At 37.2% G+C, this 27335-nt stretch overlaps 1 protein-coding gene across 4 annotated transcripts in view; it reads left to right on the top strand.

The window, feature by feature from the left end:
• The first annotated feature begins 20075 nt into the window (after window positions 1-20075).
• Window positions 20076-27335, top strand: part of UNC5D (unc-5 netrin receptor D) — an 831324-nt gene continuing 824064 nt past the window's right edge. The window contains exon 1 of one of the 4 annotated variants that reach the window (XM_056813499.1): window positions 20076-20585. In XM_056813499.1, the coding sequence (XP_056669477.1) occupies window positions 20459-20585 (127 nt within the window). In that variant the 5' untranslated portion in view covers window positions 20076-20458. The remainder of the gene's footprint in view (window positions 20586-27335) is intronic. The other 3 variants (XM_056813501.1, XM_056813497.1, XM_056813498.1) reach the window with 3 other exon arrangements.

Consider the following 27335-nt stretch of genomic DNA (forward strand, 5'->3'; position numbering starts at 1 on the left):
TCAGAATTGTCCTGGATCATTTAATTGCTATTAGAAACAAAGCATGTCACATTTGATCATCCCACAATATTTTAGTTACTGTATATAATGTTCTCCTGGTTCTGCTAATTTCACTATGTAGCAATTCATGTAGGTCTCTCAAGTTATTTCTAAAATCATCCTGTTCATTTCTTATAGTACAATATTATTCCATCACTATCATATACCACAGTTTGTTTAGGCATTCCCTAATAAAGGAAAATCCTTTTAGTTTCCAATTCTTTGCCACCACAAAAAGCACGGCTATAAATATTTAATAAAAATAGGTCCTTTCCTGTATTTTTAAAAATCTCTTTGGGATACAGACACAGTGGCAATATTGCTGGATCAAAAGATATGCATTCTTTTAAAGTCATTTTAGGATAATTCCAAGTTGCTATCAATTATGTTTGAATCAATTAACAACTCCAACCAATTCATTAGTGTCCTAATTTTGTCACATCCCTTCCAACATTTATTATTGTCTTTTACCATCACATTGGCCAATCTGCTAGGTGTAAGAGGGTACCTCAGAGTTATTCTAATTTGCATTTCTCTAATCAAGAGGAGTTTAGATCAATTTTTCATATGATTATTAATAGTTTTGATTTCTTCATCTGAAAACTGCCTCATAATACTTTTAACCATTTATCAATTGGGGGAATGACTTGGTTTCTTATAAATTTGATTTAGTTCTTTATATATTCGAGAAATTAGACCTTTATCAGAGAAATTTCTTATAAAAATTTTCCCCAGTTTGTTGCATCCCTTTTAATCTTGGTTGCATTGGTTTTGTTGGTACAAAACCTTTTTAATTTAGTATAATCAAAATTATTCATTTTATATCTTGTAAAGTATTCTATCTTTTGTTTGGTATTAAAATTTTCCCTTTGCCATAGATCTGACAAATTAACTGTTTTATATTTGCTTAATTTTCTTATATCACTATTTATATTTAAATCATATATTTACTTTAATGTTATCTTTATATAGGATGTGAAATATTGATCTAAGCCTAATTTTTGCCATACTGTTTTCTAATTTTCATAGCAGTTTTATCAAATACTTAATTCTTATCCCAAAATCTTTGAGTTTATCAGACACTAGATTGTTGAGGTCATTTACCCCTACTCTATTCCATTGTTCCACCCTTCTATCTCTTAACCAGTAACATTGTTTTGATGATTAGTGCTTTATAGTACAGTTTAACACCTGATACTGTTAGGCCATCATTGATCACATTTTTTTATTAGTTCCCTTGATATTCTTGATCTTTTTTTTTCTTCCAGATGAATTTTGTTATTATTTTTTCTAATTCTATAAAATAATTTTGTTTCTTTTTTTTTGGTAGTTTGTTAGTACAGCTCTGAATAAGTCAATTAATTTAGGTAGGAGGGTCATTTTTATTGCATTAGCTCAGCCTACCCATGTTCAATTAATGTTTTTCCAATTCTTTAGATCTAATTTTTATTTGTGTGAAAAGTGTTTTGTAATTGTGTTCATTTAATTCTTTTTTATCTTGGTAGATAGATTTCCAAATATTTTATATTTTCCAGAGTGATTTTAAATGGAGTTAAACTTTTGAACTTTTGCTACTGATTTTTAAAGAAATTTATAGAAATGCTAATGATTTATGTGGCTTTATTTTATATCCTGCAACTTTGCTAAAGTTATTAATTATTTCAACTACCTTATTTGCTGATTATCTCAGAGCCTCCATGTATACCATCATATGATCTGCAAAGAGTGATAGTTTCATTTCCTCATTACCTATTTTAATTTTTTCTCTAATTGCTATAGCTAACATTACTAGTACAATATTAAATGATAATGATGATAATGGGCACACTGCTTCACTCCTGATCTAATTGAGAAGGCCTCTAACTTATGCTCATTATAGATGACACTTGCTAATTGTTTTAAATAAATACTAGTTATTATTTTGAGGAAAGGCCCTTTTATTCCTATGCTTTCTAATGTTTTCAATAGGAATGGGTGTTGTATTTTGTCAAAGGCTTTTTCTGAATCCATTGAGACAATCATGTGATTTCTTTTAGTTTGATTATTGACATGGTCAATTATGCTGATGGTTTTCCTAATATTAAACCAGCCTTGCATTTCTAGTATAAATCCCACCCTCTCTTACTACAGTAATCTTAAATGAGATTCCTCTTCCTATCTCTTGCTGTTGGACTTTATTGGTATTATAGGGAAATGCTGATGATTCATGTGGGTTTGTTTTATAGCCTGCAATTTTGATAAAATTATTCATTGTTTCAATAAGATTTTTAGTTGATTCTCTAGGATTCTCTAATTATATGATCATATTATCTGTGAAGAGTTATAGCTTTATTTCCTCATTGCCGATTCTATTTCTTGCAGTTACTTCTTCCCATATTGCTATAGCTGGCATTTCTAGTACAATATTGATTAGTAATGGTGTAATGGACATCCTTGCTTCACCCCTGATTTTATGGGGAAGGCTTTAAGTTTATCTCCATTGTATATAATGTCTGCTCATGGTTTAATAGAGATGCTATTTATCATGCTGAGAAATATTCCATTTTCCAATATTCTCTAGTGTTTTTAATAGAAACGAGTGTTGAATTTTGTCAAAAGCTTTTTCTGCAACCATTGACATAATCATGTAGTTTACATTTGCTTTTGTTATTGAAATGGTCAGTTATGTTGATGGTTTTTCTAATGTGGAACCATCTCTGCATGCCTGGTATAAAACCTACCTGGTCATACTATATGATCCTTGTAATTATATTGCTGCATGTAAGACCTTTTAGACATTATGTCTAAAAGGTAGAACTTCTTGATTCCAAGCTTATTTCCCTATTGCTACTGCCTGTCATATACATATACCAATGTCATATATGTATATATCCATGTATATAAAGATGAATATGTATGTATAACATCTATGCATACATGCAGGTATATATAGGTGTATAGCATATATAAACACATACATGCATATATAAAACTCATGGTTAAATTAGTGGTCACTGATTTCAGCTAACATTTACACTTTCCCTCAAATAACTATACCCATGCCAGGCAAGTATACATTTTCATAGGCCTGATTACTACAATAAAAAGCAAAATTATTGGATCTGTGAATGTGTTTAGTGACTTCTCTCTCACTTTGCCACCTTCTGACTTCTTACTTTCAAAAAATTTAGGGGACAACTGGATAGCTCAGGGGATTGAGAGTCCAGCCTAGAGACGGGAGGTCCTAGGTTCAAGTCTGACCTCAGATACTTCCCAGCTGTGTGACCCTGGGCAAGTCACTAAACCCCCATTGGCCAGCATTTACCACTCTTCTGCCTTGGAGCCAATACACAGCATTGACTACAAGATGGAAGGTAAGGGTTTAAAAATGTACATAGATGGAAAGTGTGAAACCCATTCATGATAAATATGAGAATGATTGTAGTTTACTTATTACCCATATGAAAGTCAAACAGTTCCTATCACATCTCTCTGTCTCAGTTTATTCATCTATGAGATGAGGATGATAATGATACTTTGTCCAGTGTATTCCACAATGTTGCTTGTAGAAAAGTGTATTTTCAGCTTCAAAGTACAACAGAGATGTGATTTATTAAAAATGTGATTCCATCTAATTGGATTCATATCAACTTGCAATAAGGCAACATGGCATGGGATATTAGGTTCTTTTGAGGAATAAAAGAGACTCTGGGTCTATCTGAGCTATTATAGGACTTGCACCCAGAAACTCAACAAATTCTCTTTGTTAGAGTGGACAAAATAATGAATTTCTAAACAAAAAGATCCAGGTTCAAATTCCATCTCAGACATTTTACCAGGTACCTCCATGGCTCCCACCATGCCATTTGACCTCCATAAGTCTACTTTATTTTTTTTTATTATGGCAATGGTCTGATAGGTGGCACAATAGATAGAGCAGAGTTAAGAAGATCTGAATTTAAATCTGGCTTCTGACACTTACTGGCTGTGTGATCCTATCCCTGTTTGTCTCAGTTTTCTCATCTGTAAAATGAGTTGATGAAAGAAATGGCAAACCACTAAAGTATCTTTGCCAAGAAAAACCCAAATGAGGTCAAGAAGAATCTGAATGATTGAGTAATAATAAGTCTTGTCTCACAGGGTAATTGTGAGGAGAAAATAAGATTATGTATACAAAATGCTTTGTAAATATTAAAACCCTTTATAAATGTGAACTTGTTATGCTTAATTTTATTAGAAGTACAGGTTTCTCTTCCACATCTTAGGGGTTAGGGGGACAGCACTCCAAGGATTTGGAAATATATATATAAGGTTTATTGGCCCTTCTTTCATAACAGAGAAGTTTTGATTTTTCTCCTTTTCTTTTATGTAGTGTTTACAGTACCTTATTGTCAAATCTGACTTAAATTTTGGTCACAGGTTTTTTTAACTTTTTCTGTGTTTTGACCTTCATGCATCATCTCCTGCTTCTGCAAACCTCCCCAAATTCCTATTTAATTTTTAGGCCAATCCACAATATATCCAAACCACAATGGGGAAAGTCATTATGTGGAAGGGATACCTGTATTTTTATTAAGCAGATACTTGTATTGTACCTCAATGGGTCGTTTTAATGAATAACCTCTATGTGAACCAAACACAAATCTCTTCTTTCATATCTAGTTTGCATTTAGATATTATTTTTCTTCAAGTGACTTAAACTAAACCATGTGGATAAATGTTGTCTTCACCATTCTAATCTTCATATGTGCTGTCCTCTAGTTAATACTTTGTTCTAAAATCATAGCTAGTTTTTGGGGATCTTGTCATAAGCTTAAAACATTTTACTCTTTTCTTTTTTTAGTGGCAGAATTCTTCCCATGAAAATATATTGAAAAGAATAGAAAAGATAAGATGTCTTGTTTTTATTTTTTTGTTATTTATACAAATGATTATTTTTTTCTTCTCTTTCTCCTACCTCTGGCCACCACTGGAAAAAAATAATAAAAAATGTAAACTCTTAAAGAAAATATACTTTGTCAAGTAACACAAATTCCCATATCAATCTTGTCTAAACGTGTGATGTATCCCACATATTTATTCTATCACCTTTCTGTCTGTAAGTGGATAATATTCTTCATCATCCATTTTCTGAAATCATGGTTGAACATTGCATTGATCAGATTTGTTGTCTTTCAATTTTACAATATTCTGTTATATTTTTTCCTTCTTCTGTTTACATCAATACGTATCAAGTGACAAAGAAGTGGAAGCTTAAAACTCTTTAAAAATTTGAAGAATCCCTTAGAAATTCCCCATATTCTTACCTCCATTAATCCACCACCACCCAGTTTTTAGTAGCATCAGAACAGAAAGGAGACACATAAAATTAAAAAAAAGAGATACCTTCTCAGATTATAGATTTCCAACAACAGAGAACATCTACTCCCATGCCCTCATTTTACAGATGAGGAAGCTAAAGACAAGAAAAATAAGTTGCTGTAAGGACCATCCAGAACCAGTCACAATCAGGCCCACTAATTTATAAGTCTGCGGAAGGCAATGCTAGAATACCACAATCTTTAATAATACTTGTGAAGGGATAAGGTAGAAATATTTTTATAACTTTGGTTCTCAAATTCTATGGTTCCTACCCCAACTAAAATTCATCATGGTATGTTTGGCTTAATATTTCTATTTCTAATTTTTTTATTTAGTCAATTTAGAAAATTATTCCTTGGTTACAAGAATCATATTCTATCCTTCCCTCCTCTACCTCTACTCTTCCCATAGGCCATGTGCAATTCTACTGGGTATTACATGTGACCTTGATCAGAACCTATCTCCACGTTGATGTTTGCACTAGGATGTTCATTTAGAGTCTACATCCGCAGTCTTATCCCCTCAACCCATGTAATCAAGCAGTTGTTTTTCTTCAGTATTTTTACTCCCACAGTGTTTCCTCTGAATGTGGATAGTGTTCTTTCTCATAGATCCCTCCAGGTTGTTCAGGATCACTGCATTGCCACGAATGGAGAAGCCCATTACATTCAATTGTACCACAATGTATCCATCTCTGTGTACAATGTTCTCCTGGTTCTGCTCCTCTCACTCTGCATCAATTCCTGGAGGTCATTCCAGTTCACATGGAATTCCTCCAGTTTATTATTCCTTTCAGCACAATAGTATTCCATCACCAACATATACCATAATTTGTTCAGTCATTCCCCAATTGAAGGGCATCCCCTCATTTTCCAATTTTTGGACACCACAAAGAGCACAGCTATGAATATTCTTGTACAAGTCTTTTTCCTTATTATCTCTTTGGGGTACAAACCCGGAGTGCTATGGCTGGATCAAAGGTCAGAGAGTCTTTTATCGCCCTTTGGGCATAGTTCCAAATTGTCCTCCAGAATGGTTGGATCAATTCACAACTCTACCCACAATGCATTAATGACCTGACTTTTTGGCTTAATATTTCTGGCTGATTCTATGTGAAGACTTGTTATTCTTGGAGGGGACCAAACAAAAAGGTTATTAATAATGAAGTTGATGATAATAATAATACTAATACCATTATTTACATGTCACTTTAAAAGTAATGAAATGTTGTCCTGATGACAGTAGCCATAGATGGGATGTGGAAGAAGAACAGATAAAGACAGATTTTTTATGTAAAATAACTTGCTTCTCTGTCTGCCAGACGCAGAAGACTCACATCCTCCATATCATTGAAATTGCCAGTTCTCTAGCCGGCAACAACCTGTTGGACAAACTGGGCTACCAAATCCCAACATCTGGCTAGGCTGTACAGTTTGTTTGAAGATATGCTTTCCTTATTGGTTCTTCATATTAAGTAAAAGCTATGTGATGTGTGAATATATGAAGCTGCATCTTTTGAAAGGAAGAAAAGATGGTCTTTCTTATACCACTCCTTTTAAGAAAAGCAATAAAAATAATGTACTTCTATGTTGGGGGGAAGACTTTAGATATATAGTATATAGTAGCTGATGTTACCCCCACCATCAACTTCCTATTATTTTAAAATCCTTTTGTTCATCTGTGGTGGCAGCTGTGGCTGAACTCTACAAGGATGACTTCCAGGAATAATCCCTAGGGTACAAAGCGGGGAAGGCACGCTTTCCCTTTCAGGGAAAAATCTGTTTATTTTGAGTCTTATCTTGCCGCCCTTCTGCCCTTTTTAAATAAATGTATTGGATTTGTGCACTTTATTGCTGCTTCATAGCCCAATATCTAAAATAGACTTCTCTAATTTTGCGTGAGAGAGTTTATTTAACAAACGATCCCATATTGCCTTTAACAGGAAAGGTTGTTAACCTGGATTATTGTACACAGATAGAATGTGGTCTATGGAGCTCCCACAGCTTCTTTTTTTTTTTTTAACTTTTCTTTCCTTTTTTTTCTGTTGCTTCTAGCAGTTTCATGAATCATGAGATGGGCCCTGTGCACACAGTGATGTATAAAATTCAGCCTGTTCAGCTCACTGCACGAGGCAAGGATGTCTGAAATGAGCTACTCTGACTGAAACAGACCTTCCCAGGGAAATGACTGGCACTGAGTATTCCCACTGGAAATATTCCTTGTACAATAGCTCATTTAATTGTATCTCTGAGTTTACCAATTGAAGTTGCCAGCTGTTGCCCTTTTGCCCACTTTATATTTGGTCCCCCTCCCCTTTTTGTATTATCATAATTATATGATTAATAGGGACAGCAGCTTCCATTTGAAGCATCAGGCAGTGGCAGAACTAGAAATGGACAATTAGTTGTGCTTTTGGCAATGGTAAGGAAAGTTTAAGAAAAAGGTAGTATGCAATACAAACCCTTGATGGTGTTAAGCTATTAGTCAATAGATTTAGAATTTAATTAAATTCTAAATAGATTTATTGAAAGAGATCTCTGAGTAGCTAACATAACCCACTTTTTATTTTTACAAATAGGAAAACTGAGTCACATAAATGGATTTAGGCTCAGTTCCTCTGACTTCACATTCAAGGCCTTTCTACTGGAAGGTTGGCTTTCCCAGGCATTTTGTTCTCCCTCTAATATCATTTTCTGGCAATGCAATTGCCACCTAAAGGTAAGTAAGGCATCCTAGTCAAAGCAGCAATACACCCTGAGGGAAAGGAGGAAGTAGGAATGCCAACAGGCCAAAACTAACACCTTCTTGACTGTCATATCCCTATAGAATCAAATCCTGGAGAGTAATAGCTTCCATCACTCCCACCCCCCCCCCAACCTTCACCTCCAAAGGCCATCAGTTATTTCTAACCTATACCTCCAATCTTAATCTGGAAGAGCAATTCCTATGCAGACTCTGCTCAGCATAATCCCTTTACAAATACTGTAGCTTAAAGCTACTCAATAGCCACAATAAATCTTTCCAGATAGGAAAGTTCTCTACCAAAATCCTTGGCACTTTCAAATGAGTCAGTATCAGAAACTAATATGATTTTATCAATGGGAATGCCACTAAAGAAAATGTACTACCTTTTTTACTTTTCTGTTTTTCTGTGATCTACTGATCTTTCTACATGCCCTTGAGCTTACCTCTTATATTAGAATGTGCATTTCTTGAAAGAAGGGGCTTTCTAAATTTTCCATCTGTTACAGTCTTCATATTGTGATGTAAGAAGTAAAATTAGTCTAGATAATAAAATATATTTTAGGAGGTTTATTAATGATCATTAGGAATCAAGGAATAAAGATGGCATAAATAAAAACCATGTGCCCATAGCTAATTAGCTGGTTATAACGCCTTCCTTACAACCACCAAGATCATTGCAAGCCAAAAAAAAAAGGGAGGGACCCTCCACAGGACCACCTGCCTAATATCCCCAGTGTATAGGAAGTATGTAACAATAGGAAGTCAGTGGGCTCTTGGGAAATGTAGTTCTTTTTTTAGTGTAACAGATTTTCAATTATACTTGATAATCCATGAAAGACTAGACTCTCCAATGGATCTTGTAAACATAACCAACTTTTAAATTACAATAATTTGGGAGATAAAAGGGGAAAGAACAAACCCATGTTTGCTAGGCACATTGACAAAAAGCCAATTAGGGGGCAATCCCTTTGGTCATAAGAGTACACATGCAAGACAAATGCATTCAATCCCACACAGTTCAAATTACCACATCCCAAAATTCATTCTGGATCTTCTGGTGCAGTGTGTAGTCTGTGTAGGCATCTTAATGGTGCCTTCTCCAAAGAGTTCACTTTCTGGATTCAGAGAGGTAGCATGTTTCTTTTCCTAAAATTACTCTCAAAAAGAATATAAGCTTTGCATTTTAGAATAATAATAAATTCCCCCCTGAAGAGGGTGTTGAAGAACACAGGAATCACTTAGGAATGCATGACTGAATTATGAGGCATATGAATCAATTGACAAGAAAAATAAAAAAAAAACATCAAAAAATCCAAAGAAAAAAGAAAAACATAATTTATGGATGAAATATAAACTATCAAAGTCTCATGTGTAAAAAATTAAGTAAGGGAAAATTAAACCTATAAAAGGTCCTTGAATCAGGGCCCACTTAAAGTGATTTATGTTCCCCAAGTCTGTAGGACAACATTGCAGTAATATTTCACTTACCCATTTGCAGCCAAGACTACAGAAAGTTGCCATACTATAAAGAGAGGAAAAAAGGACTAGATTTTTGTGTGATAGGGAAGTGTCATTCCCTGGTCTTATTTCACCTTTGCTCTCAGGGATAGGGGGAGCCAGGATGATAGCCAAACTGTGGTACCTGTCTGTGCATATTTCACAGAGTCCTGCATCTTAACATATGTCAAGCCACTACAACCTTGAGTCTCAGGAGTACAAGTCCTTTTGTATTGGCTTAGAAATTCATCAATCCTACCTGTATTGGTTTGGTCCTTTTTGACCTTGTGCTCTTTGGCACTGTGCATATTTTCATCAGCCTAACTGAGAATGGTTGTTCTCCTTGCCCTTGGGCTTCTTGGCACTGTATAATGGCTCTTTAGTTCCCTTCTCCTAGAATCAGACACAATCATTAAGCAAAGCCCCTTATTTTTTAAACAATCAAAAGCATCATTTTTATAGTCTAAAGCTACTGCAAAATCAAAAGAGCTAAAGAAAATCTTCTCAATATTGGTGACATGTGCTTCAATACAAAAGGGAGAGAAAAAACAAAACTTAAATAGTATATTGCACATGCAAGCAAAAAAATAATAAAAGAATTTTAAAAATCAAAAATAGATAGCTGACAATCATTGCCACACTGTTCCAGCTAAGGAAAAGTAGAGTACAAAGGTTTCTTACCAAAAAAATGAGATCCATTTCCTTTTTGACTTGGCCATGAACCACAGTGTGGGTACATTATGATTTTCAGAATAAAACAGTAATACAGTAGATAATGCACATTCAAAGAAATACCAAAGTCCCCCAAATTCACAATAGCCCAGTTAAATACAATAGCAAACAAACCCACTATCATAGTTCATATAACTTGCTGTATGACATAAAAAAACAACTATGAAATGATGGATATTTGTCACAACTGTTACAGATGTAGCAAATCTTTCAACCGTGGAAAAGATATTTTTAAACAAAGTAAAACTTATTTGGGTCTAGAACATCACCAAGAAATCTAGATTGTTCTGGTGGAAGTAAATTAAACTGAAAACCTTTGCAGGAGCTCTCTTCTTTTGGCTTCCTGCTTCATATAAACACTTTGATAGGAACATCTCTTTGGTTCTCTACCTTTAATACAACATTCTTTATAATATAAATGTAAATATAAAATATCATCCATTCAGAAACCACTAGCTATCTAAAATTATTTATGAAGACCTCTTAACATTACAATTAAATTCTTAGCTTATTAAATTCTCTAAAGGATGTTAGCCAGGTTGAGTCCATCCATCATTTATGTGACAATTGACAAATGCAAAATGGAAAACCAAAACTGTTTATGGACTTTTAGAGTATTTTACAACATTTTTTTCAGGAGCCATAGGGCTACTGAATATATCTAATAGTTAAAACACAGTAGATTAAAATGATTCAGTGTAACAGAACAGTATTGATCAGATTAATATATGAACTCAAAACCAACCAAATTATCTTAAGGAAGACAAATCAGCAAAATAAAATAAAATATAGAGACTTTCATAAAACAATGGAGTCTGAAGAGGCTTATATTTTTTACCTCCAGGCTCTTTAAATTTCCTTTCTATTTCTATTCAGATTCCTTTTGTCAGAGCTCTTAGATCTCCCTTGGCTAGGGATAACTCCTTGCTGAGCATAATGTGAAGGAATCCTAAATTAGATGAATCTTAAAGACTGGGCAGGCCCAAATGGCAAAGGGTTGTAGGGAGATGAATTTCTCCTCTGAATCTCAGGCAAGATAAGTGAAAGGATCAGTACACTCATGAAAAAAACAAAGTAAAACTGGAACCTGTTTGAGATAGGTAATACAATGCTCTTTCATAGAATGTGTCATGCTTATAATTTACTTCCTGTTTGGAAGACTTCCTTCTTCTCTCCCCCTGCCATGTAGCAGTTAATTACTGCCTAGGGAAATCATATCCAGGTTTTTCTATCTGCTGCCCAGAGAGTGGCTCTAAGGACTCCCAGCTTCTTAGCAGCAACAATCAGAAGCACCAAAAGAATCAGCAACATGGGTAGCTACAAGGGTCAGGGCCCAGGCCTGGAGCTGGGACCAGAGCAGGAGGAGGAGCAATTGGGATCAAGAAGATCAGGAGCAGATGGCTGGGACAACCCAGGAGACTGGATCAGCAACATCAGAGGCAGCAGCAAGGAACTTAAAAACATGGGCTCAAGCAGATGGGTGACAAAAGTGACATCTCCTTGTTGCCAAGAGTCCCCTGGCTAAATATAGCCTGGCCAGTAGAAAGAGTAACCAGGCAAAAAGTAGGGAAAGAAAAAGGCAGCAGCTCCAGAGATTTTGGAGGTCTCTCTCTGAGTTTTCAAGGGTGGGTGGGTAGGTGGGTGGTGTAGGCAGAAAGCCTTGGAGAAACATGGCTTTAAAAATTATCTAGGCTATCTCAAAAATATTGAGAGTTTTTTCTCATCCCTTCTGGTTGCCATGAATGTAAGAATTAAAATTAGTCTCAATAATAAAAAAATATTATATTTGAGTTGTTTTATTAATGATCTTTGGAAATCAAGGAATAAAAGGGATACAAAATAAAGACCACATACCCATGGCTAATTAGCCAGTTTAAGTACCTGTCTTATCACCACCAAGCTCACTGCAAGCCAAATAAAGAGCGGGACTCTTCATGTCCCCACCTAATATCCCCTGTCTACAGGAAGTACATAATGACAGTAAGTCGGTGGGTTCTCAGGAAATGTAGTTCTTTTATTAGCATAACAGATTTTCAATTTTACAGTGAGATAGTACATTGGTTCTTAATAATTTCGTTTTATAGCTCTTCCTTCTTTACATCCTCCTTACTTTCCTTCCTTCCTTCCTTTTTTTCTTTCCTTCCTTCCTTCCTTCCTCCTTTCCTTCTTTTCTTCCTTCCTTTCTTCCTTCCTTCCTCCTTTCCTTCCTTCTTTCTGTCCTACTTTCCTTCCTAATTTACAAAGGTTTATAGTGCAGCAGTTTACCTAAGGAAGACTATATTGTAAAAAGTGTTGGGATTTAGAACATTTGTATATAAATCCTGTTTCTCACATTTACTGTCTGCATACGAACCACAGTTTCCTCACTGGAAAACAACAACAAAAAAAGAATCAAACAAACAAACAAAAAAGACAAAACAAAGGAAAGATTAAGGGTAGGAATAGCCATACTTTTGCCTGCCTCATAGAATTATGAAGAAAGCACTTTTACAAAATGTAAAATGTTACATAATTTTGAGCTACATTCACAAAATCACTTCTATCACTCCTAGGACGAATTGAATGCCTTCTGGTATGCAAAATGTTTTACAGTAAGGAGGCAGCAAGGTGGCAAGTGGATAGAATGATGAACATTGAATCAAAGAGGCCTAAGTTCAAATCCAGCTGTGGGTATTTACTAGTTATGTGACCCGAACACCTATTTGTCTCAGTTTTTCCAAATATAAAATGGGGATAATAATAGTACTCATCTTACAAGGCTGTGTAGGATGAAATGAGATAATTATAAGGTACTTAGCATATAGTACCTGACCCATAGTAGGTACCATATAAAAGCTAGTTGTTATTATTACTCATCACCATTGTATGGCTCTGGATTTTTCTTATTGATCCTACATTCCAGTCAAATTGCCTGCTCATTGTAATCTATATGACATCTCCAATCTTCATGACTTTGAATGGGTCTCCGCCCCCACCCATTTTGACCCTTTGGAATCCCTGTTTACCTTTAATGTTCAGTTCATGTGCTTCTTCCTCAATTCCCTCACCTTGCATCATTATTTATTAGTGTTTTCCTACTCTACTTAACCAAAATTACTTTGCATATTTCTCTTCAATGCATATGATATTTCCCACTGGCAGAATGCCAGTTTTGGAGAGAATATAAGCTTTTTGGTGGGGAGGGTATAAGGGACTAATCTCTATTTGTTTCCTTCTTTACCACCTAGCCCAGGTTTTCTCCCTTGTAGATACTTAACAAATAAATATCAAGCTAAATTTTAAACCCTGAAGCACAATAGAAATGAGTTGCTATTTTCCACTCATTAAAAAATAAAGAACTGTATATCACAGAAGTTTGGCACTCCAATATCTTTAGAAAACCACAGTAGCTTTGATGACTGGCTACTCAGCTTATCCCTAGACCCAACCCTTCAATTTGGCAGTTACTCAACAGCCTTAGCTAGGAGTTATACCTATTTTATCTACCTACCATTCCACTCTCCACTTGTAGCTCTGCTTGGTCTCCTTGGAACAAGATACTTCTTTGTCATGCCCTCCCTTAGCCTCCAGCTTCCTTTTGTGGTTTATCTTGCCTCACATTAGATTGTAAGCTCCTTAAAAACAGTGACTTTCTTTTTCTTAGTTATATACTCAGTATTAACCTAGTGCCTGCTACATGGTAAACACTGGAGAAATGTTTATTGAATCTCTCTCTCTCTCTCTCTCTCTCTCTCTCTCTCTCTCTCTCTCTCTCTCTCTCTCTCTCTCTCTCTCTCTCTCTCTCTCTCTTTCTCTCTCTCTCTCTCTCTCTTTATCTCTCTGTCTATCTCTCTCTCTTTTCTGTCTGTAGTCATGACTCTAGACCAAGTACAACCATTTTGTTACCTTGAGACTAACAAAACCAAAACCTTCCCTCTCCATAGTCACTGGATGAAAAAGTAGAGGAATGACAGAGTCACCAATTAAACCACTTAGTGATAAAAATGCAATTGCACCAGTTCTACATATTTTATTTTTTACTGTCTTGGTGATTCCAGTTAAATGGCTAAGTCCCCTCAATTAAGCTTTACTCTCATACAGGGAAATATGTTTTAAACTCATAATGCTTGTGACAGAACTATTCTAAGTTCATCCAAGAAAAATTAGGTGGCTTGCTGTCTAGGTCATCAGAATTAATCACTTCCTTATAGATCATGGTCCCAGGATCATAAGGTCTTAAACTTGAAAGGGACCTTAGAGACCATCTAGTCCTGTAATTTATAGATATAGAAAACAAGGCTCATAAAAGAGATGTGACTATCTGTTTTATAGGCTAGCAATTTTTGAAACTGAGTTTCTAATCAAAAACTCTTCTGTCTCTTATTCCAATTCATTTTTCCCCTTATGGCACACAATCTCTCTACAGTACTGTTTTGTTAAAAACTTGCTAAAAAGGAACCAACTTATAGGGATTAGAATAAATTCTACTAATGACATAACCTAGTCACAACCTTCCCACTCATAAAGCATTTGTTCAGCTTCTCTCTACACTTTTCAGGGAATGTTTTATATTAATAGTTAATGGTATTACGTACCTTATCTACCTTGATAGACTCCAAGTTCTCTGATTTCAACTCCCTGAGTTTCATTAATACTTTGTATCTACAAGAGCATTTTGCACAATGTCTACATACACAATTTTGCAAGGCATTAATCAACAGGTCTTTATAAATTACTTCTATATAAAGCATTGAGCTAAGTGCTAGGTATACAGAGAAAAAAAAGGAAAACCCCAGCCCTCAAAGATCTTGAAATCTATTGGTAAGAAGGCAAACATATACTTGTAGTTATTTTTGTGAGTTGTGTCTGATTTTTGTGACCTATGGACCATACTATACCAGGCCCTTCAATTCTCCACTACCTCCTAAAGTCTGTCTAAGCCCATGTCCATTGTTTCTGGGACAGTATTTATCCATCTCAACCTTGACCATCCCCCACTTTTATTTTCATTCTTTCCCTACATCATGGCCTTTTCCTTTTTTTAAAAAAATTATTTAGAATATTTTTCCATGGTTACATGATTCATGATTCCCCATTCCACCCCTTGCTTTTTACCCCTTCCCGAAAGCCAACAAGCAGTTCCACTGGGTTATACATGTATCATTGTCCAAAAACTATTTCCATGTTGTTCCTATCTGCAATAGAGAAATTCTTTAATATCAAAACCCCAATCACATCCCTATCACACTATGTGGTCGATCAAGTATTTTTCTTCTGCATTTCTGCTCCCACATTCTTTCTCCTAAGTTCCTCTGGATTGTCTTGGGTCATTGCATTGCTGCTGGTAGAAAAATCTATTGCATTCTATTGTATCATAGTGTATCCTTCTCTGTGTACAACATTCTCCTGGTTCTGCTCCTTTCACTCTGCATCAATAACTGGAGGTTGTTCCAGTTCACATGGAATTCCTCCAGTTCATTATTCCTTTCAGCACAATAATGTTCTGTCACCATCAGATACCACAATTTGTTCAGCCATTCCCCAATTGAAGGGCATCCCCTCATTTTCCATTTTTTTGACACCACTAAGAGAGCAGCTATAAATATTTTGCTATGCGTCTTTTTCCTTATTATTTCTTTGGGTCACAAACCCAGCAGTGGTATGGCTGGATCAAAGGGAAGACATTCATTTAAAACCCTTTGTGCATAGTTCCAAATTGCCCTCCACAATGGTTGGACCAATTCACAACCTGCCATATTGGCCAATCTTCTAGGTGTGAAGTGGTATCTCAGAGTTGTTTCAATTTGCATTTCTCTAGTAAGGAGGGATTTAGGACACTTTTTCATGTGCTTTTCATGTTGATAGTTTTGATTTTATACTGTAAAAACTGATCATGGCCTTTTCCAATGAGTCCTGCTTTCACATTATGTAGCCAAAAATTTTAAGCTTCAGCTCCAGTATTTGACCTTCCAGTGAATAGATTGAATTAATTTCTTTAAGTATTTACTGATTTGATCTTCTCACTGTACAAGTATCTGAGGAAAGGTCAAAAGTATGTATAATAAGATCAAAAGTTAGGCTGGGGCCAAGATTCCTGGGCTTTAAATACCCCCAAATATGGCTTACATAGATTTGCACTATTCAAGTTAGAAGTATACAGTAAAGGAATTCCTTCTATAATATATTAGACAAGTAGGTGCCCAATAACTGAGATGTTCAAGGAAAGAGAACCCACCATCTCTAGGGATACCTCATTCCACTTTTGGAAAGCTCTAATATATGAAGTCTTTCTTCACTTCGTTTAAACTTGCTTCTTTACTGCTCCCAGTTCTTTCTTCTCATATTTCTCCTCCCTCCAAGATCCTTTCAAAATCCTGAAAACAATTACCCTCCTTGTGTATTCTCTTCTCCAGGCTAAAAGTATGAAGTTCATTCCACTATTCCTCATATGGCATGGATTCATAGACCTTTACTATCTTTGTTTGCCTTACTCCTGATTGATGCTTTTCTTAAGTCATGGTTCCTATAATTAGACATACTACTACAGACGAGACCAGACAGGCAAATACAGTGGTGTACTATCACTTTACGCATTCTGTAAGTTTTCAAATTCACACTAGATTTTTTTAAACTACATCATCACCCTGTTAATTTCATTGAGATTGCAGTCTACTAAAAACACAAGATCTTTTTTCAGAATAATTTCTTTCAACCATTCCTTCTCCATCTTTTACTTGTGTAGTCTATTTATTACCTAATGCTACAGCCTGTCAAGATCCTTTGGGCTCTGAACTGTATTATATAATGCATTAACTATCCTTCCTATCTTTGTCTTATCTGAAAATTTGATCTATTTATAACTTTTTTCTAGTTACTAATAAAAATGTTAAACAGTAGATGGTCAAGTATAGATCCTTAAGGTTTAGCAAAGACATTTTAGCACATTGACCTTGAACCACTAACAATTAACTACTCTTTCTGTCTAGCCATTCCTCTAGCCCTGAATATAATGTACTTAATATCTCTCCATCTTTTCTAAAGGACTATTATGAGGTACTTCATAATTTTTTTTCTAAATTCTTCCCTTTACCTACTAGTCAGTAATCTGATCAAAAAAGGGAAATAAGTTAAGTCTGGCTTGATCTATTCCTGAGGAACCCATGCTCACTCTTTTTAATGATTGCTTTCTTTTCAAGATGTTCTTCAAACATCTCTTTTGTTATTATTTTTGGAATTTTCCCAGAAATCAAAGTAAAGTCTACTGCTGTTGTATGCAAACTCTGTCCTCTTATCTTTTTTTGAAAATAGGGATAGTTTATCTTCTTTAGAAGGCAATATTGTTCCTGTTTTCCATGCTCTTTCTAATTTCACTGACAGTAGCTCAGTAATCACATTTTTGAGTTGTTTCAGGACCTGAGGATGTAATCCATTTTCTCCTGATTTCTTGATTCTAGAGGTAATAGGGAGTTTATGGCATATAAAATAATATGGTTAGATCTGTGCTTTAGGAAATTTATTGTGGAGGTTATGTGTTGGATAGATCAGAATGGGGAGAAAATGAAGTAGTAATGCCAAATATCATGATAGTTGGTAGAATATGTTCCAATAAGTACTAATTCATTTATGCCTTCTAATCACTAAATAAGTAGTGTCAAACTTAAATAGAAATAGATTCCTGCTACATTTGTGTTGATTTTGAAAAGCACAAATGAGCATTATCAATGTTGTCTTATATTTTTCTTCATTTTGTTAAACATTCCCCAATAGCATTTCAATCTGTTTCTTGGCTACACTGGAGTTTTAAGTTTCATGGATTTATGTGGTCCTTAGGGAATGGTACATGAGTGTGACACCTCTGTACTAGAATACCATTTCAAGAGATCAAAGAAAGGCTTAATGTAAATGTGTGGCATTCTGATAAAATATTTGATTCAACAGATATATCTTTCTTCTTTCCTTCTGTCCATGGTCATATAATTCATCAATGGAAGTACTGGGTAACAGAAGTCATGGCTTTTCTATCATCTGATTTTATCCCAAAATGTTCAGGGAAAAAAACTTGATGATATATATTTACCCATATATCGAAGCAGAGGAAGCATTAAGTACAGTGGTACCTGGAAAGAGAATCTATCTTGCTTGCTATTTCTAGAAAATATATTTTACTGTAGTTATCAAAAAAAAAAAAGCCAATCATCCAGTAGCACAGGGAGTAAAAGCAACAGTATTTTCCAAATTTTTCCAAAAGTCATTTTCCAAAAGTAAAGTAAAGGTAATTCTAGTACATAATTCTACTGTATCCTCATTTCCCTAGATCACCTCTTAGGATCACAATAAAGTCTTTTGAGGATCATAGAGGTTTCTTTTTGGGATTTCTGAACATATATTCACCTAATCCCCTGTATGCTGCTATCTCTAACTCCTAAGTGTTCTGCTTTCTTGACCAAGCCCAGACCATTTTTAGAGCCATCAGAAAATACAGGAAACAATTGGCTCATTCTTGCTGACATTCACACATCTCTGTGGCACTCAGGAGAGGGGATGGCATGTGTGCTTAACGGGAGGAATCAATCTTCCTGCCTATCATCCTCACTTGTCTCCTGAACAAAGTGTGTTAGTACAATTACCTCACCCAGTCCAATTACCTCACTGTAAACTGTCTTTTCCCCTGAGAAAGTTATTTATGAGCAGGTAGCATTTTGAGAGGGGAATTAGACTCTCCTCTAATCCCCCCCCCCTTGTGCATTTAACAAAAGTGAGTATAGTGGGGAAACAGTTTACCAATGAATGTCCAAGAAGGGGGGGAAATGGTATTTTTAAAAATCAAAAGTTACTTTTCCTCCAGGGCTAAAATTGGACAAGAGGCAGTATTTAATCCAGTTGAGCCTGGCACCGTTTAGATAACACTATTCTTAAGGAGTATATGTGATGGGTTAATAGGTGTTGTGTTGCATTGGTCTATTTCTCAGCACCTTCAGGTTCATGAACAAAAAATAAACAATACCATACTGTGAAGTATATCTGGACTAAAAGCATATAGCATTATTTATATAACTATTAAAACAATTTTAGTTGACTATATATAACAGGACAAACTGACTAGGCCCTCTTATTGACGATAGACTGAAAGACAATCCCCAGAGCTCAGCTGTAGGAAATGAAGGAAAAAGCCCCTATGGATGAGAGTTGTATCTGCTGTAAAGTGGTAAATTCGGGAGTGAAATCTGGACTGTCAATGGTGCAGAGGGATGAAAGCTTCCAGCAGTCAGAGAATGCTCAAAGTTCAGAAGGCAAATGAAGCTTTGTGAGAAAATTCAGATCCCATGTCGAAAGTGAAAAATCCAAAGGGAGCATGTCATCCAACCCCACTTTAACACACACACACACACACACACACCCATCATTCCTGTGTGAGCAGACCACCAGCTCTCCTTAAGCCTTATTACCTCAATCTCCTTCCGCATCCCTTTCCCTCTTCATTTATTCCTCAGGGCCTATTACTTCTCATAGGGCACAGAAAGAAACTAGGAAAGAGCTCTATGAGGTAGAAAAGGAAGCAAAGCTCCCTCCTGGAATGGAAATAACTGTCTCACGCACCTGACTGACTCTCCTTAACTACACCAGGTCTGGGGTACCAATCTCTGTTCCTTTTCATCCTCTTCCTCCTCCTCCTAGCCAGTCCCGCCCAGGCCAGGCTCATTGGTTGCTGCTTACAGGGGGGAGGAGAAGGACTTAGGGGAAAGGAGGGGGGGCTCTCATTAGGAATGCGGACTCGTTCCTTCGCTCTCGTAGTCTGGAGCCCAGCATCAACGTGCGGAAGCTCAGCGTTGCCGAGTAGGGTAAAGGCAGCAAAAAAAAAAAAAAAAAGCAGGAGGCAGCTGTGACGGTCGCTCCGCTGTGGGGAAGGGATGGGGGCCATCGCTCCTTTTGGGTCCGTATCCAGCGACAGCTCAGGACTCCCTGTCCTACAGCCTTAGGAAGAAGCTAAGGATCATAGTCACTGGAGAGCTGAGAGGACACGCACTCTTCCATTTCTCCGCCTCTCTTGGAGTGCCTCTCTCTTCTTCCCGTTCTCCCAGAAGGAAAAGGCAGGAGTGCTGAAGAGGAGTCAGAAGGAGTACAGAGCATGGGGGGAGCAGCCAGAGGAGGAGGAAGAGGAGGTGGCAGCAGTGGCCGAGGCTGTCCAGCCGAGCTCTGCCGGCTTCTCTTACTGGGGTTTTGCTGCTGGGTTGCAGGCGCTGCGGCTGTCCGAGGTAAGCAAAGCGATGGGGAAGCAAAGGGAGGGGAAAGGAGAGCTTGGAGAAGGGAGCCAGATCCGAACGTGCAGCGTGTGCTTGACAAGTTGCGTCCCGCAGCTCTAGGCGCAGCTAAGCTTATTGTGAGCGCAACCGGGGCTGTAGGTCCAAGGGGACGGACAGACCCTTGCCTTGGAGCCCAAGTTTGCCATCTGCGGCAATCCTACAAGTTGCAGCAGCCCAAACGTTCGCCCAACCCCTTTCTCCTCGACCCTTTCCTTTCATCCATTGGTTTCCTTCCCAGTCTGGGGAGAAGAATCATTGCAGAGGAGGTAACCCCTCTAAACTCCTGCTTCCCGATCCCTGGGTTCTTTCTCCTCTTCTGATGGGAAAAACGTATGAAGCCTGGGGAGAAAAAAGATTCAGATACAATCAACCTCTTCGACCCCTAGTTGAGCTGAACAGGAGTTTCTACAGAGGGCAGACGGGGGTGGGGTGGGGAAATGGGGGGGTGTCATCTTTGTTTTGAGGGTGGAAAGGTCTGAGATGGTGACTTACCCACTAACCTAAGCACTCCCCTGCATTGGGCTTACTGATTCCCTAGACGAGGGTAAACGGAAGGAAAATCCAGAAAGCAATGTCAATGCAGGAGTTCCCTCTCGCCATGCCCCTCCCATATTTCAGGCATCCCCTGACCCCCTTCAATCCAAGTCACTACATTCTTTAGGGGACCCTATTTCCCCAAGCTGAGCCCCTGTTTCCTCCAAGACTGGGTGTGTGCCTGTGTTCATAGGATGACTGTCTGGGAGATACCCTGCCTGGTTCAACAGCTCCTGCCAGGCAAGAGGAGGGCTAGGCAACTGGCCTGCAAGTCCAGTGACCTGGCCTTGCCTTCCTCTGTATTCCAACCCCCAGTGGTCTTGTAACCTGGGATCTCAGTCCTTAGTGTGGAGTCCTGCCGCCTTACGGAAAGGCAGAGAAAGCTGAGCTCTTCTCGGGCTGGAGATACTGACACCTTTTGCCTGTAACCGCTAGGCTCCAGCTGTGTGTCATTTTGCAACTGGTTTCTATTCCACCTGAGGGAGGACGTGGAACACCAACTTAAGGGCAAGACAGGGATCTGTTTTAAAAGATGTGCAGGTTCAAGTGGCAAATAGCTGTGCTTTCTATGCTTCTTTTCCCTTCCAAATAAAATAACCAGGGCACTTCTTTTCTGATGTCTTCCTTCCCCTCCCCCTCCAACACCAGTTTGACCATCGATTAGGTTTAGAAAATGTTAGTGTTAGAAATGATTTGTCCTATAGTTGTCAGCTGTGTGATAGAGCACAGCTGCCCCCATCGCCTTCTCTTTTGCTTCACTAAACCTTGTGTAAATAGCAGGGAGGTTGGAAGACCAACCACAGCGGTGGAGAGGGCTAAGACTGATCACAGAAGAGCCTATATAATACCGTTTTTTTTCAAAAGCTCTGCTTTGAATCTATTGCCTAGAATGGCATGAGGGGTGAGAAAGGGTGGTCAATTGAGCTAGTTGGTTTATCACCGTTTGCATTTCATATTAAAAAAAAGTTTTGTTTGTTTGTTTGTTTTAATGGAGCAGGCTTTTAGAAAAGCAGAGAAAGTTGAAGAGTATCCCTGAAACCATACTGTGGAACATGTTTAAATAGAGTAGCTGCAAGGAAACAGAAAGCTTTAGCCATTTCATTCAATGTAAAAAGTATTTATGTGGAATACCTTTTAAGCCTTTTTTTCCATTTTAAAAAATGGAACTCTGTGGTGGCTATCTTACTCCTTACTCATTTTGGTGTGCTGCATAGAATCCCACCTGCTCTAAGCAGTTAACTCCAGTTACTGACCCCTTCAGCAGGAATATTATGCTTTGGGAAATTGTCTTCAAGGCATCTCTAAACAAGGGCAGGGAATGTGTCCAAAAGCCTCCTGGAGTGGAGTTTTCATTGACTGTGAAACTCAGGCTAGCACCTCTTATCTTCAAGCTGTCCTTTAAAGGGCTTCTGGAAAACATATTGCACACTCTACAGGCTTTCTTATTTACAACAAATGCCTTGCACCGATCATAGTAATGTTCGGGCCACATAGGATGGAATGATAACTCTGACTAATAATTCTCTTGTAACATTTCACTCACTGGGGCATGTAGCCCATTTCTCTTGGCCTATGTCAGAGATCCCTGAAGAAATTAGCAGGGATCAGGCTTTTGAAAAACACAAAGCTATGGGCCATTTGGTTCTTAAACAATCAAGCAGCTGTGCACTGTATGCTATTGATGTTTTCAGGTCAAAGATTATGTCCCTGTTCTTCAAGGTCCCTGAGATCATAGGGACTTCCCATGGTTTTATATCAAAGAAAGGTTCAGACTTCTCTGATGTTGCCATGGAGGTCATTACCTCCACATGCATCTTGGTGGACAAAGGTCTGTCATTAAAGGTTTTCCAAGAGAAATGCATTTTGTTCTGAGTTCTCTTTGAACTCTAAGATACATGTCCACTGGGACTATGTCTTCACCAATGACCAATAGTACAATATAGGAAAAAAGTCCGGTTGGACTAGATGTTCTCTAAGGTCCTTTTTGCCTCCAACATTCTGTATAGTTGTGGCACTATGACCTATTTCCCCATTTAATTTGAGGGGTATTGTGACAAAGAAAATATCTTTCAATATTATTTCTCACTTGTGACCTTTGTTATCTTCATTGAGGCCATATCTGCTTGCAAGATTTCTTTTTCTTTTTCCTTCCCAGTTAGTTAATAAATATCTCACTGAGAACCCATAGTGATATTTCCAGATGGTTCATGCTAATTGGATTTAAAGAAGACCTATGGGAGGAGATCTGGGATGTAGTGAGGGTAGAGGCAGAAGAGAAACTCACTGTATTTCTTCCTTTGTTAGTCTGAGAATTGCCTGCTCAGTTTCCTATAACTGCCAGTCAGCATGCTGGAGATGCATATTAGTTATTTGTTACTACTATGTATTTGACACTTTCAATTTTAAAAGCAAACATTTTAAAAGTTATTTCTGACCTGCCAAGTGTTAATTAAATACATGTCTAACTGTCATGCTGATTGTTTTTATTTACACACACATACATACATACACACACATGTATATATCATATTGAATGGTGTGTTTATCCATGATTCCTGTAATATATTTGAGAAGTGGCCAACAACTCATTGAATAAAGAGAAGGAAAACAATCCTAGGAAGTCAGCATAGCTTGTAATGAGTTGGTTTTAATTAGGTCACACATTTAGTCACTTTGGACACTTTCCCTCCCTCCCAACTTTTAATATATACATATGGGGCAAGAAATTGGCAACCATTGTATAGCAGTCATAATAAGGTAATGCTTTTTCAATACTTCAAGAAGGACAGGTTTCATTTGGTTTGTATACTTTTTTCTGCATGCCAGATTATGGTCCTTGTAATTTATTTTTGTGAACTGTTATGGTTAAAGCAAAACAATTCATCACTTACTTGCCAACCCTTCAGATAAGATTCAGTTATGCACTGTTTCCTATTGGTGTGTGCAGGTCAAAGAGTAGATTCTTCAGGATCTCTAAAGACTTATGGCAGCTTCCCTTGGTGCTATATCAAAGAAGTGATGCATTTCTGTGATGTTGCTATGGAAGTTATTAATTCAGGTGATACATGCTATCCATTTGTAGTGAAAACTTGAAGTCATTTCTTGTTGGGAGGACATAATAGCACTTGTTCTTAAAGGTTATAATTCTTTGAAAGATGAATCAGATTGTAATCTATAAAGAAATACAAATTCATCAATCCATTTAGTTGTAATTATTCTTTTACCTTTCCATGTTTAAATGCCATCTTGTTCCTATTACTCTAAGTGTCTGTGCCTCATAGAATTGTATGGGACTAAAGTTTGTGTTTATTTGGTTCTGCCTCATGAATTCCAACCCTAAAAGGTTTCTCATTATAGTAGCCTCCGACTTTCTTATTAAGAATTCTTTGAGCTCCTTACTTTTTAGTAATATAGACTTTACCTTTTAAATCCTTATATCTTAACATAAGAAATGTACCTTCCTCTTTTATCCCTAATATCTAATTTCTTTCTTTATGATCCTTTTATTTTACTGATGCCACTGGGAAGCCAAACCCCAGAGTTCTTCCAGGTCTTTCCCTTCTAAAAATGATGACATCTGAAAATGCAGTGTGGGCCTTTCTAAGTTTCTTCATAGAAGTATCATTGCTTGTTTTGCTATTGTTTTTACAATTCTACCTTAAGTTCTGAAGTTTTTTTTTTTCCTAATCCCCTCTCCACCTTTCCACCCTCATATTAATTCTGTTCTTGCAACAGTGCCAAATCAAATCTTTCGATGTGAAAGTGTAGTATGAAGGATATGAAATTGTTAGGGAGAGAGGAGCATCAGACTCCTAGTAATGAACAATCTCTTCCATTAGACTTTGTTCATCTAGGCAAGTGAAGGTGATGTTAATGAAAATCCTATCTTGAACACCAATATTTGAATGACTCCTTTGGGCTCCATAGCATACCATAAGGAGGAAAAAAAGGAGATCATATGCTCTAGGAGTATACACTAGTATTATCAAAGAGCTTTACATTCACCATCTTTCTGTATTCAAATCACTCCTGAGCTATTAGGGCAAATACTCCATTAATCAGATTGTGCCTTTTCATCTACATGCAATGGAATAATACACTTCATTCATCTCCTTACCTTCTTTGCCTTCTTGTACTAATGCCAACATGAAAGTATTGTGAGTAACTTTCTCTGAGCATTCTAAACCATATACACTAATCAGGGCATGTCCTTCCATGACCAGCCTAGCTACTCCCTAATTCACAGGACTGTTGTGAGGAAAGTGCTTCATAAATTATAAAACACTCTAAAAAACATGAGCTCTTGCTATTAAAATAACATTTGTTACCAGATATCTTTCCTGTAGTCGTTGATACCTACCTGTGACTTAGAAGTGAGCTAGGAAAATGAAAGCTGGAAATATATTCAAATATGGTCTCAGGGACAGGCTGAGTATGGTCCAGCCATAATCATTTGACCAAATACAATAGGGCTCATCCTGAGAATATTGGCTACTGGATGAAAATTATTTTTGAGGGTTGGAGAAGTGACTCAAGATAACCAATAACTAAAATATAGTGGGGGTTGCATTCTGCGTCAGCAGAGGGAGCAAGGTCACTGATACAGTTCCTGATTCTTCATATATTAAAGTATACATTATCACTATTGTAATTTTCATCATTATCAATGTATGTAACCACAAATGGGAACAGATTTGAAGAGACTATTTAAAAAGTTGACATACCTGCTTTAAAAGAACAAAGTTGGTAGCTTACTTGAATGTGAGTGTTAGCATTAGCAGGGAAATTTGGGTAGATTATTTGGCATACAACTCAATCCTCAGGTTTTATTTCATTTTTCTCCCTTTTATTTTACTGGTGGTAGTAGAGAGAGAGAAAGACTACAAGAATAAAATCCATAGGATATAGCAGACAGTAGATATATGCGTGTATTATATATATGTATATGTATATATATATATGTATATGGGATATAGATATATAGATGTGTATATATGTATATCAGATAGTAGGGGGATACATAAGAGATTAAAGAAATCCTTTGATATATTCAGGCCAACCTCAAAGGTGCATGTGGTACAAAAACAAGCATTCAATCAGCATTCAGGCTGATGCACTTTAGACTTGGAGTAACACTTACAATTCAGAATTCTATTTCCTAATAGAATAACTTTCTCTCTTTTTTCCATTTTAGAATTTCAATTGGAAATATTACTCTCAGATTGAGCACTCCATCCATGGAATGGCAGGTCCCTGGGGACTATTTGTTGCATCTCTTGTATTTTTAGGCTTATTTGCTGGGGAAATGTGGAGCATGCGATTTGAGAATAGATTGTTAACACCAGAGGCTGCTGTTTCTGCTGTTTTGGGTACTCCTGCTGCTGCTCTTGTGAGGCAGATGGCTCGATTCATTTATAGAAAATAGATATTCGTTCCATTTTGCATTTCTACTTTCCAAAGAACTTTTAATTGTTTGTGCCACATTGCCTCATATGGTCTTATTGTGTGTGTACACATATACATGCTGTGTGTATAGATAATTTTCAGAATTAGACGGGTGTTGATGTACTCAGTTTGTACTGCAGCAGAAGTCCGTGCAAAACTCAGCCATGGTTTTGGAAAGTGCTCCTTAAAAGGAAGCAAGGAATGTATAGAGTTACAAGTTTATTCTGTGAACTCTCCTCTTACTGTGTCCTCTGTGCTTCACTTCCACTTTCAGCCACTCATTAGCAAAATTTGGGGATTTATTTATTTTTCCTTTCCCTTCTCTCCCCTTCTTCCTCCCTTCTCCTCCTTTCCCCCTCCATTTCCCCTTTCTTTTCTTCTTCTTCCCCTCAATTTCTCTTCTCCTCCTGTCCCCTCCTCTTTTCCTTCCTTTTCCTTTCCTCCTTCCCCTCCTTTGCCCACTTTCCCTTCATTTCTCCAATCCTCCCTCTTCCCTTAAATGCTTCCTGTCCTTTTCTTCACCTCCTTCTATTCCTTTACCTTGCCAGTTCCCCTCCTCTTATCATTCCTTCTTCTCCCCTTCCCCCTACCAGTTCTTTCCCCTCCTTTTGCTCCTCTCATCTTTCCCCCACCTTCTCTTCCCTCCCTTTCCCCTTCTCTTCTCATCCTTTATCCTCCCCTCCCCACTTCCCCACTCCTCTTTCCTCCCCTTCTCTTCTTTCC

This window comes from Monodelphis domestica, chromosome 1 (genome assembly GCF_027887165.1).
Source record: "Monodelphis domestica isolate mMonDom1 chromosome 1, mMonDom1.pri, whole genome shotgun sequence".
Taxonomy (NCBI): Eukaryota; Metazoa; Chordata; class Mammalia; order Didelphimorphia; family Didelphidae; genus Monodelphis; species Monodelphis domestica.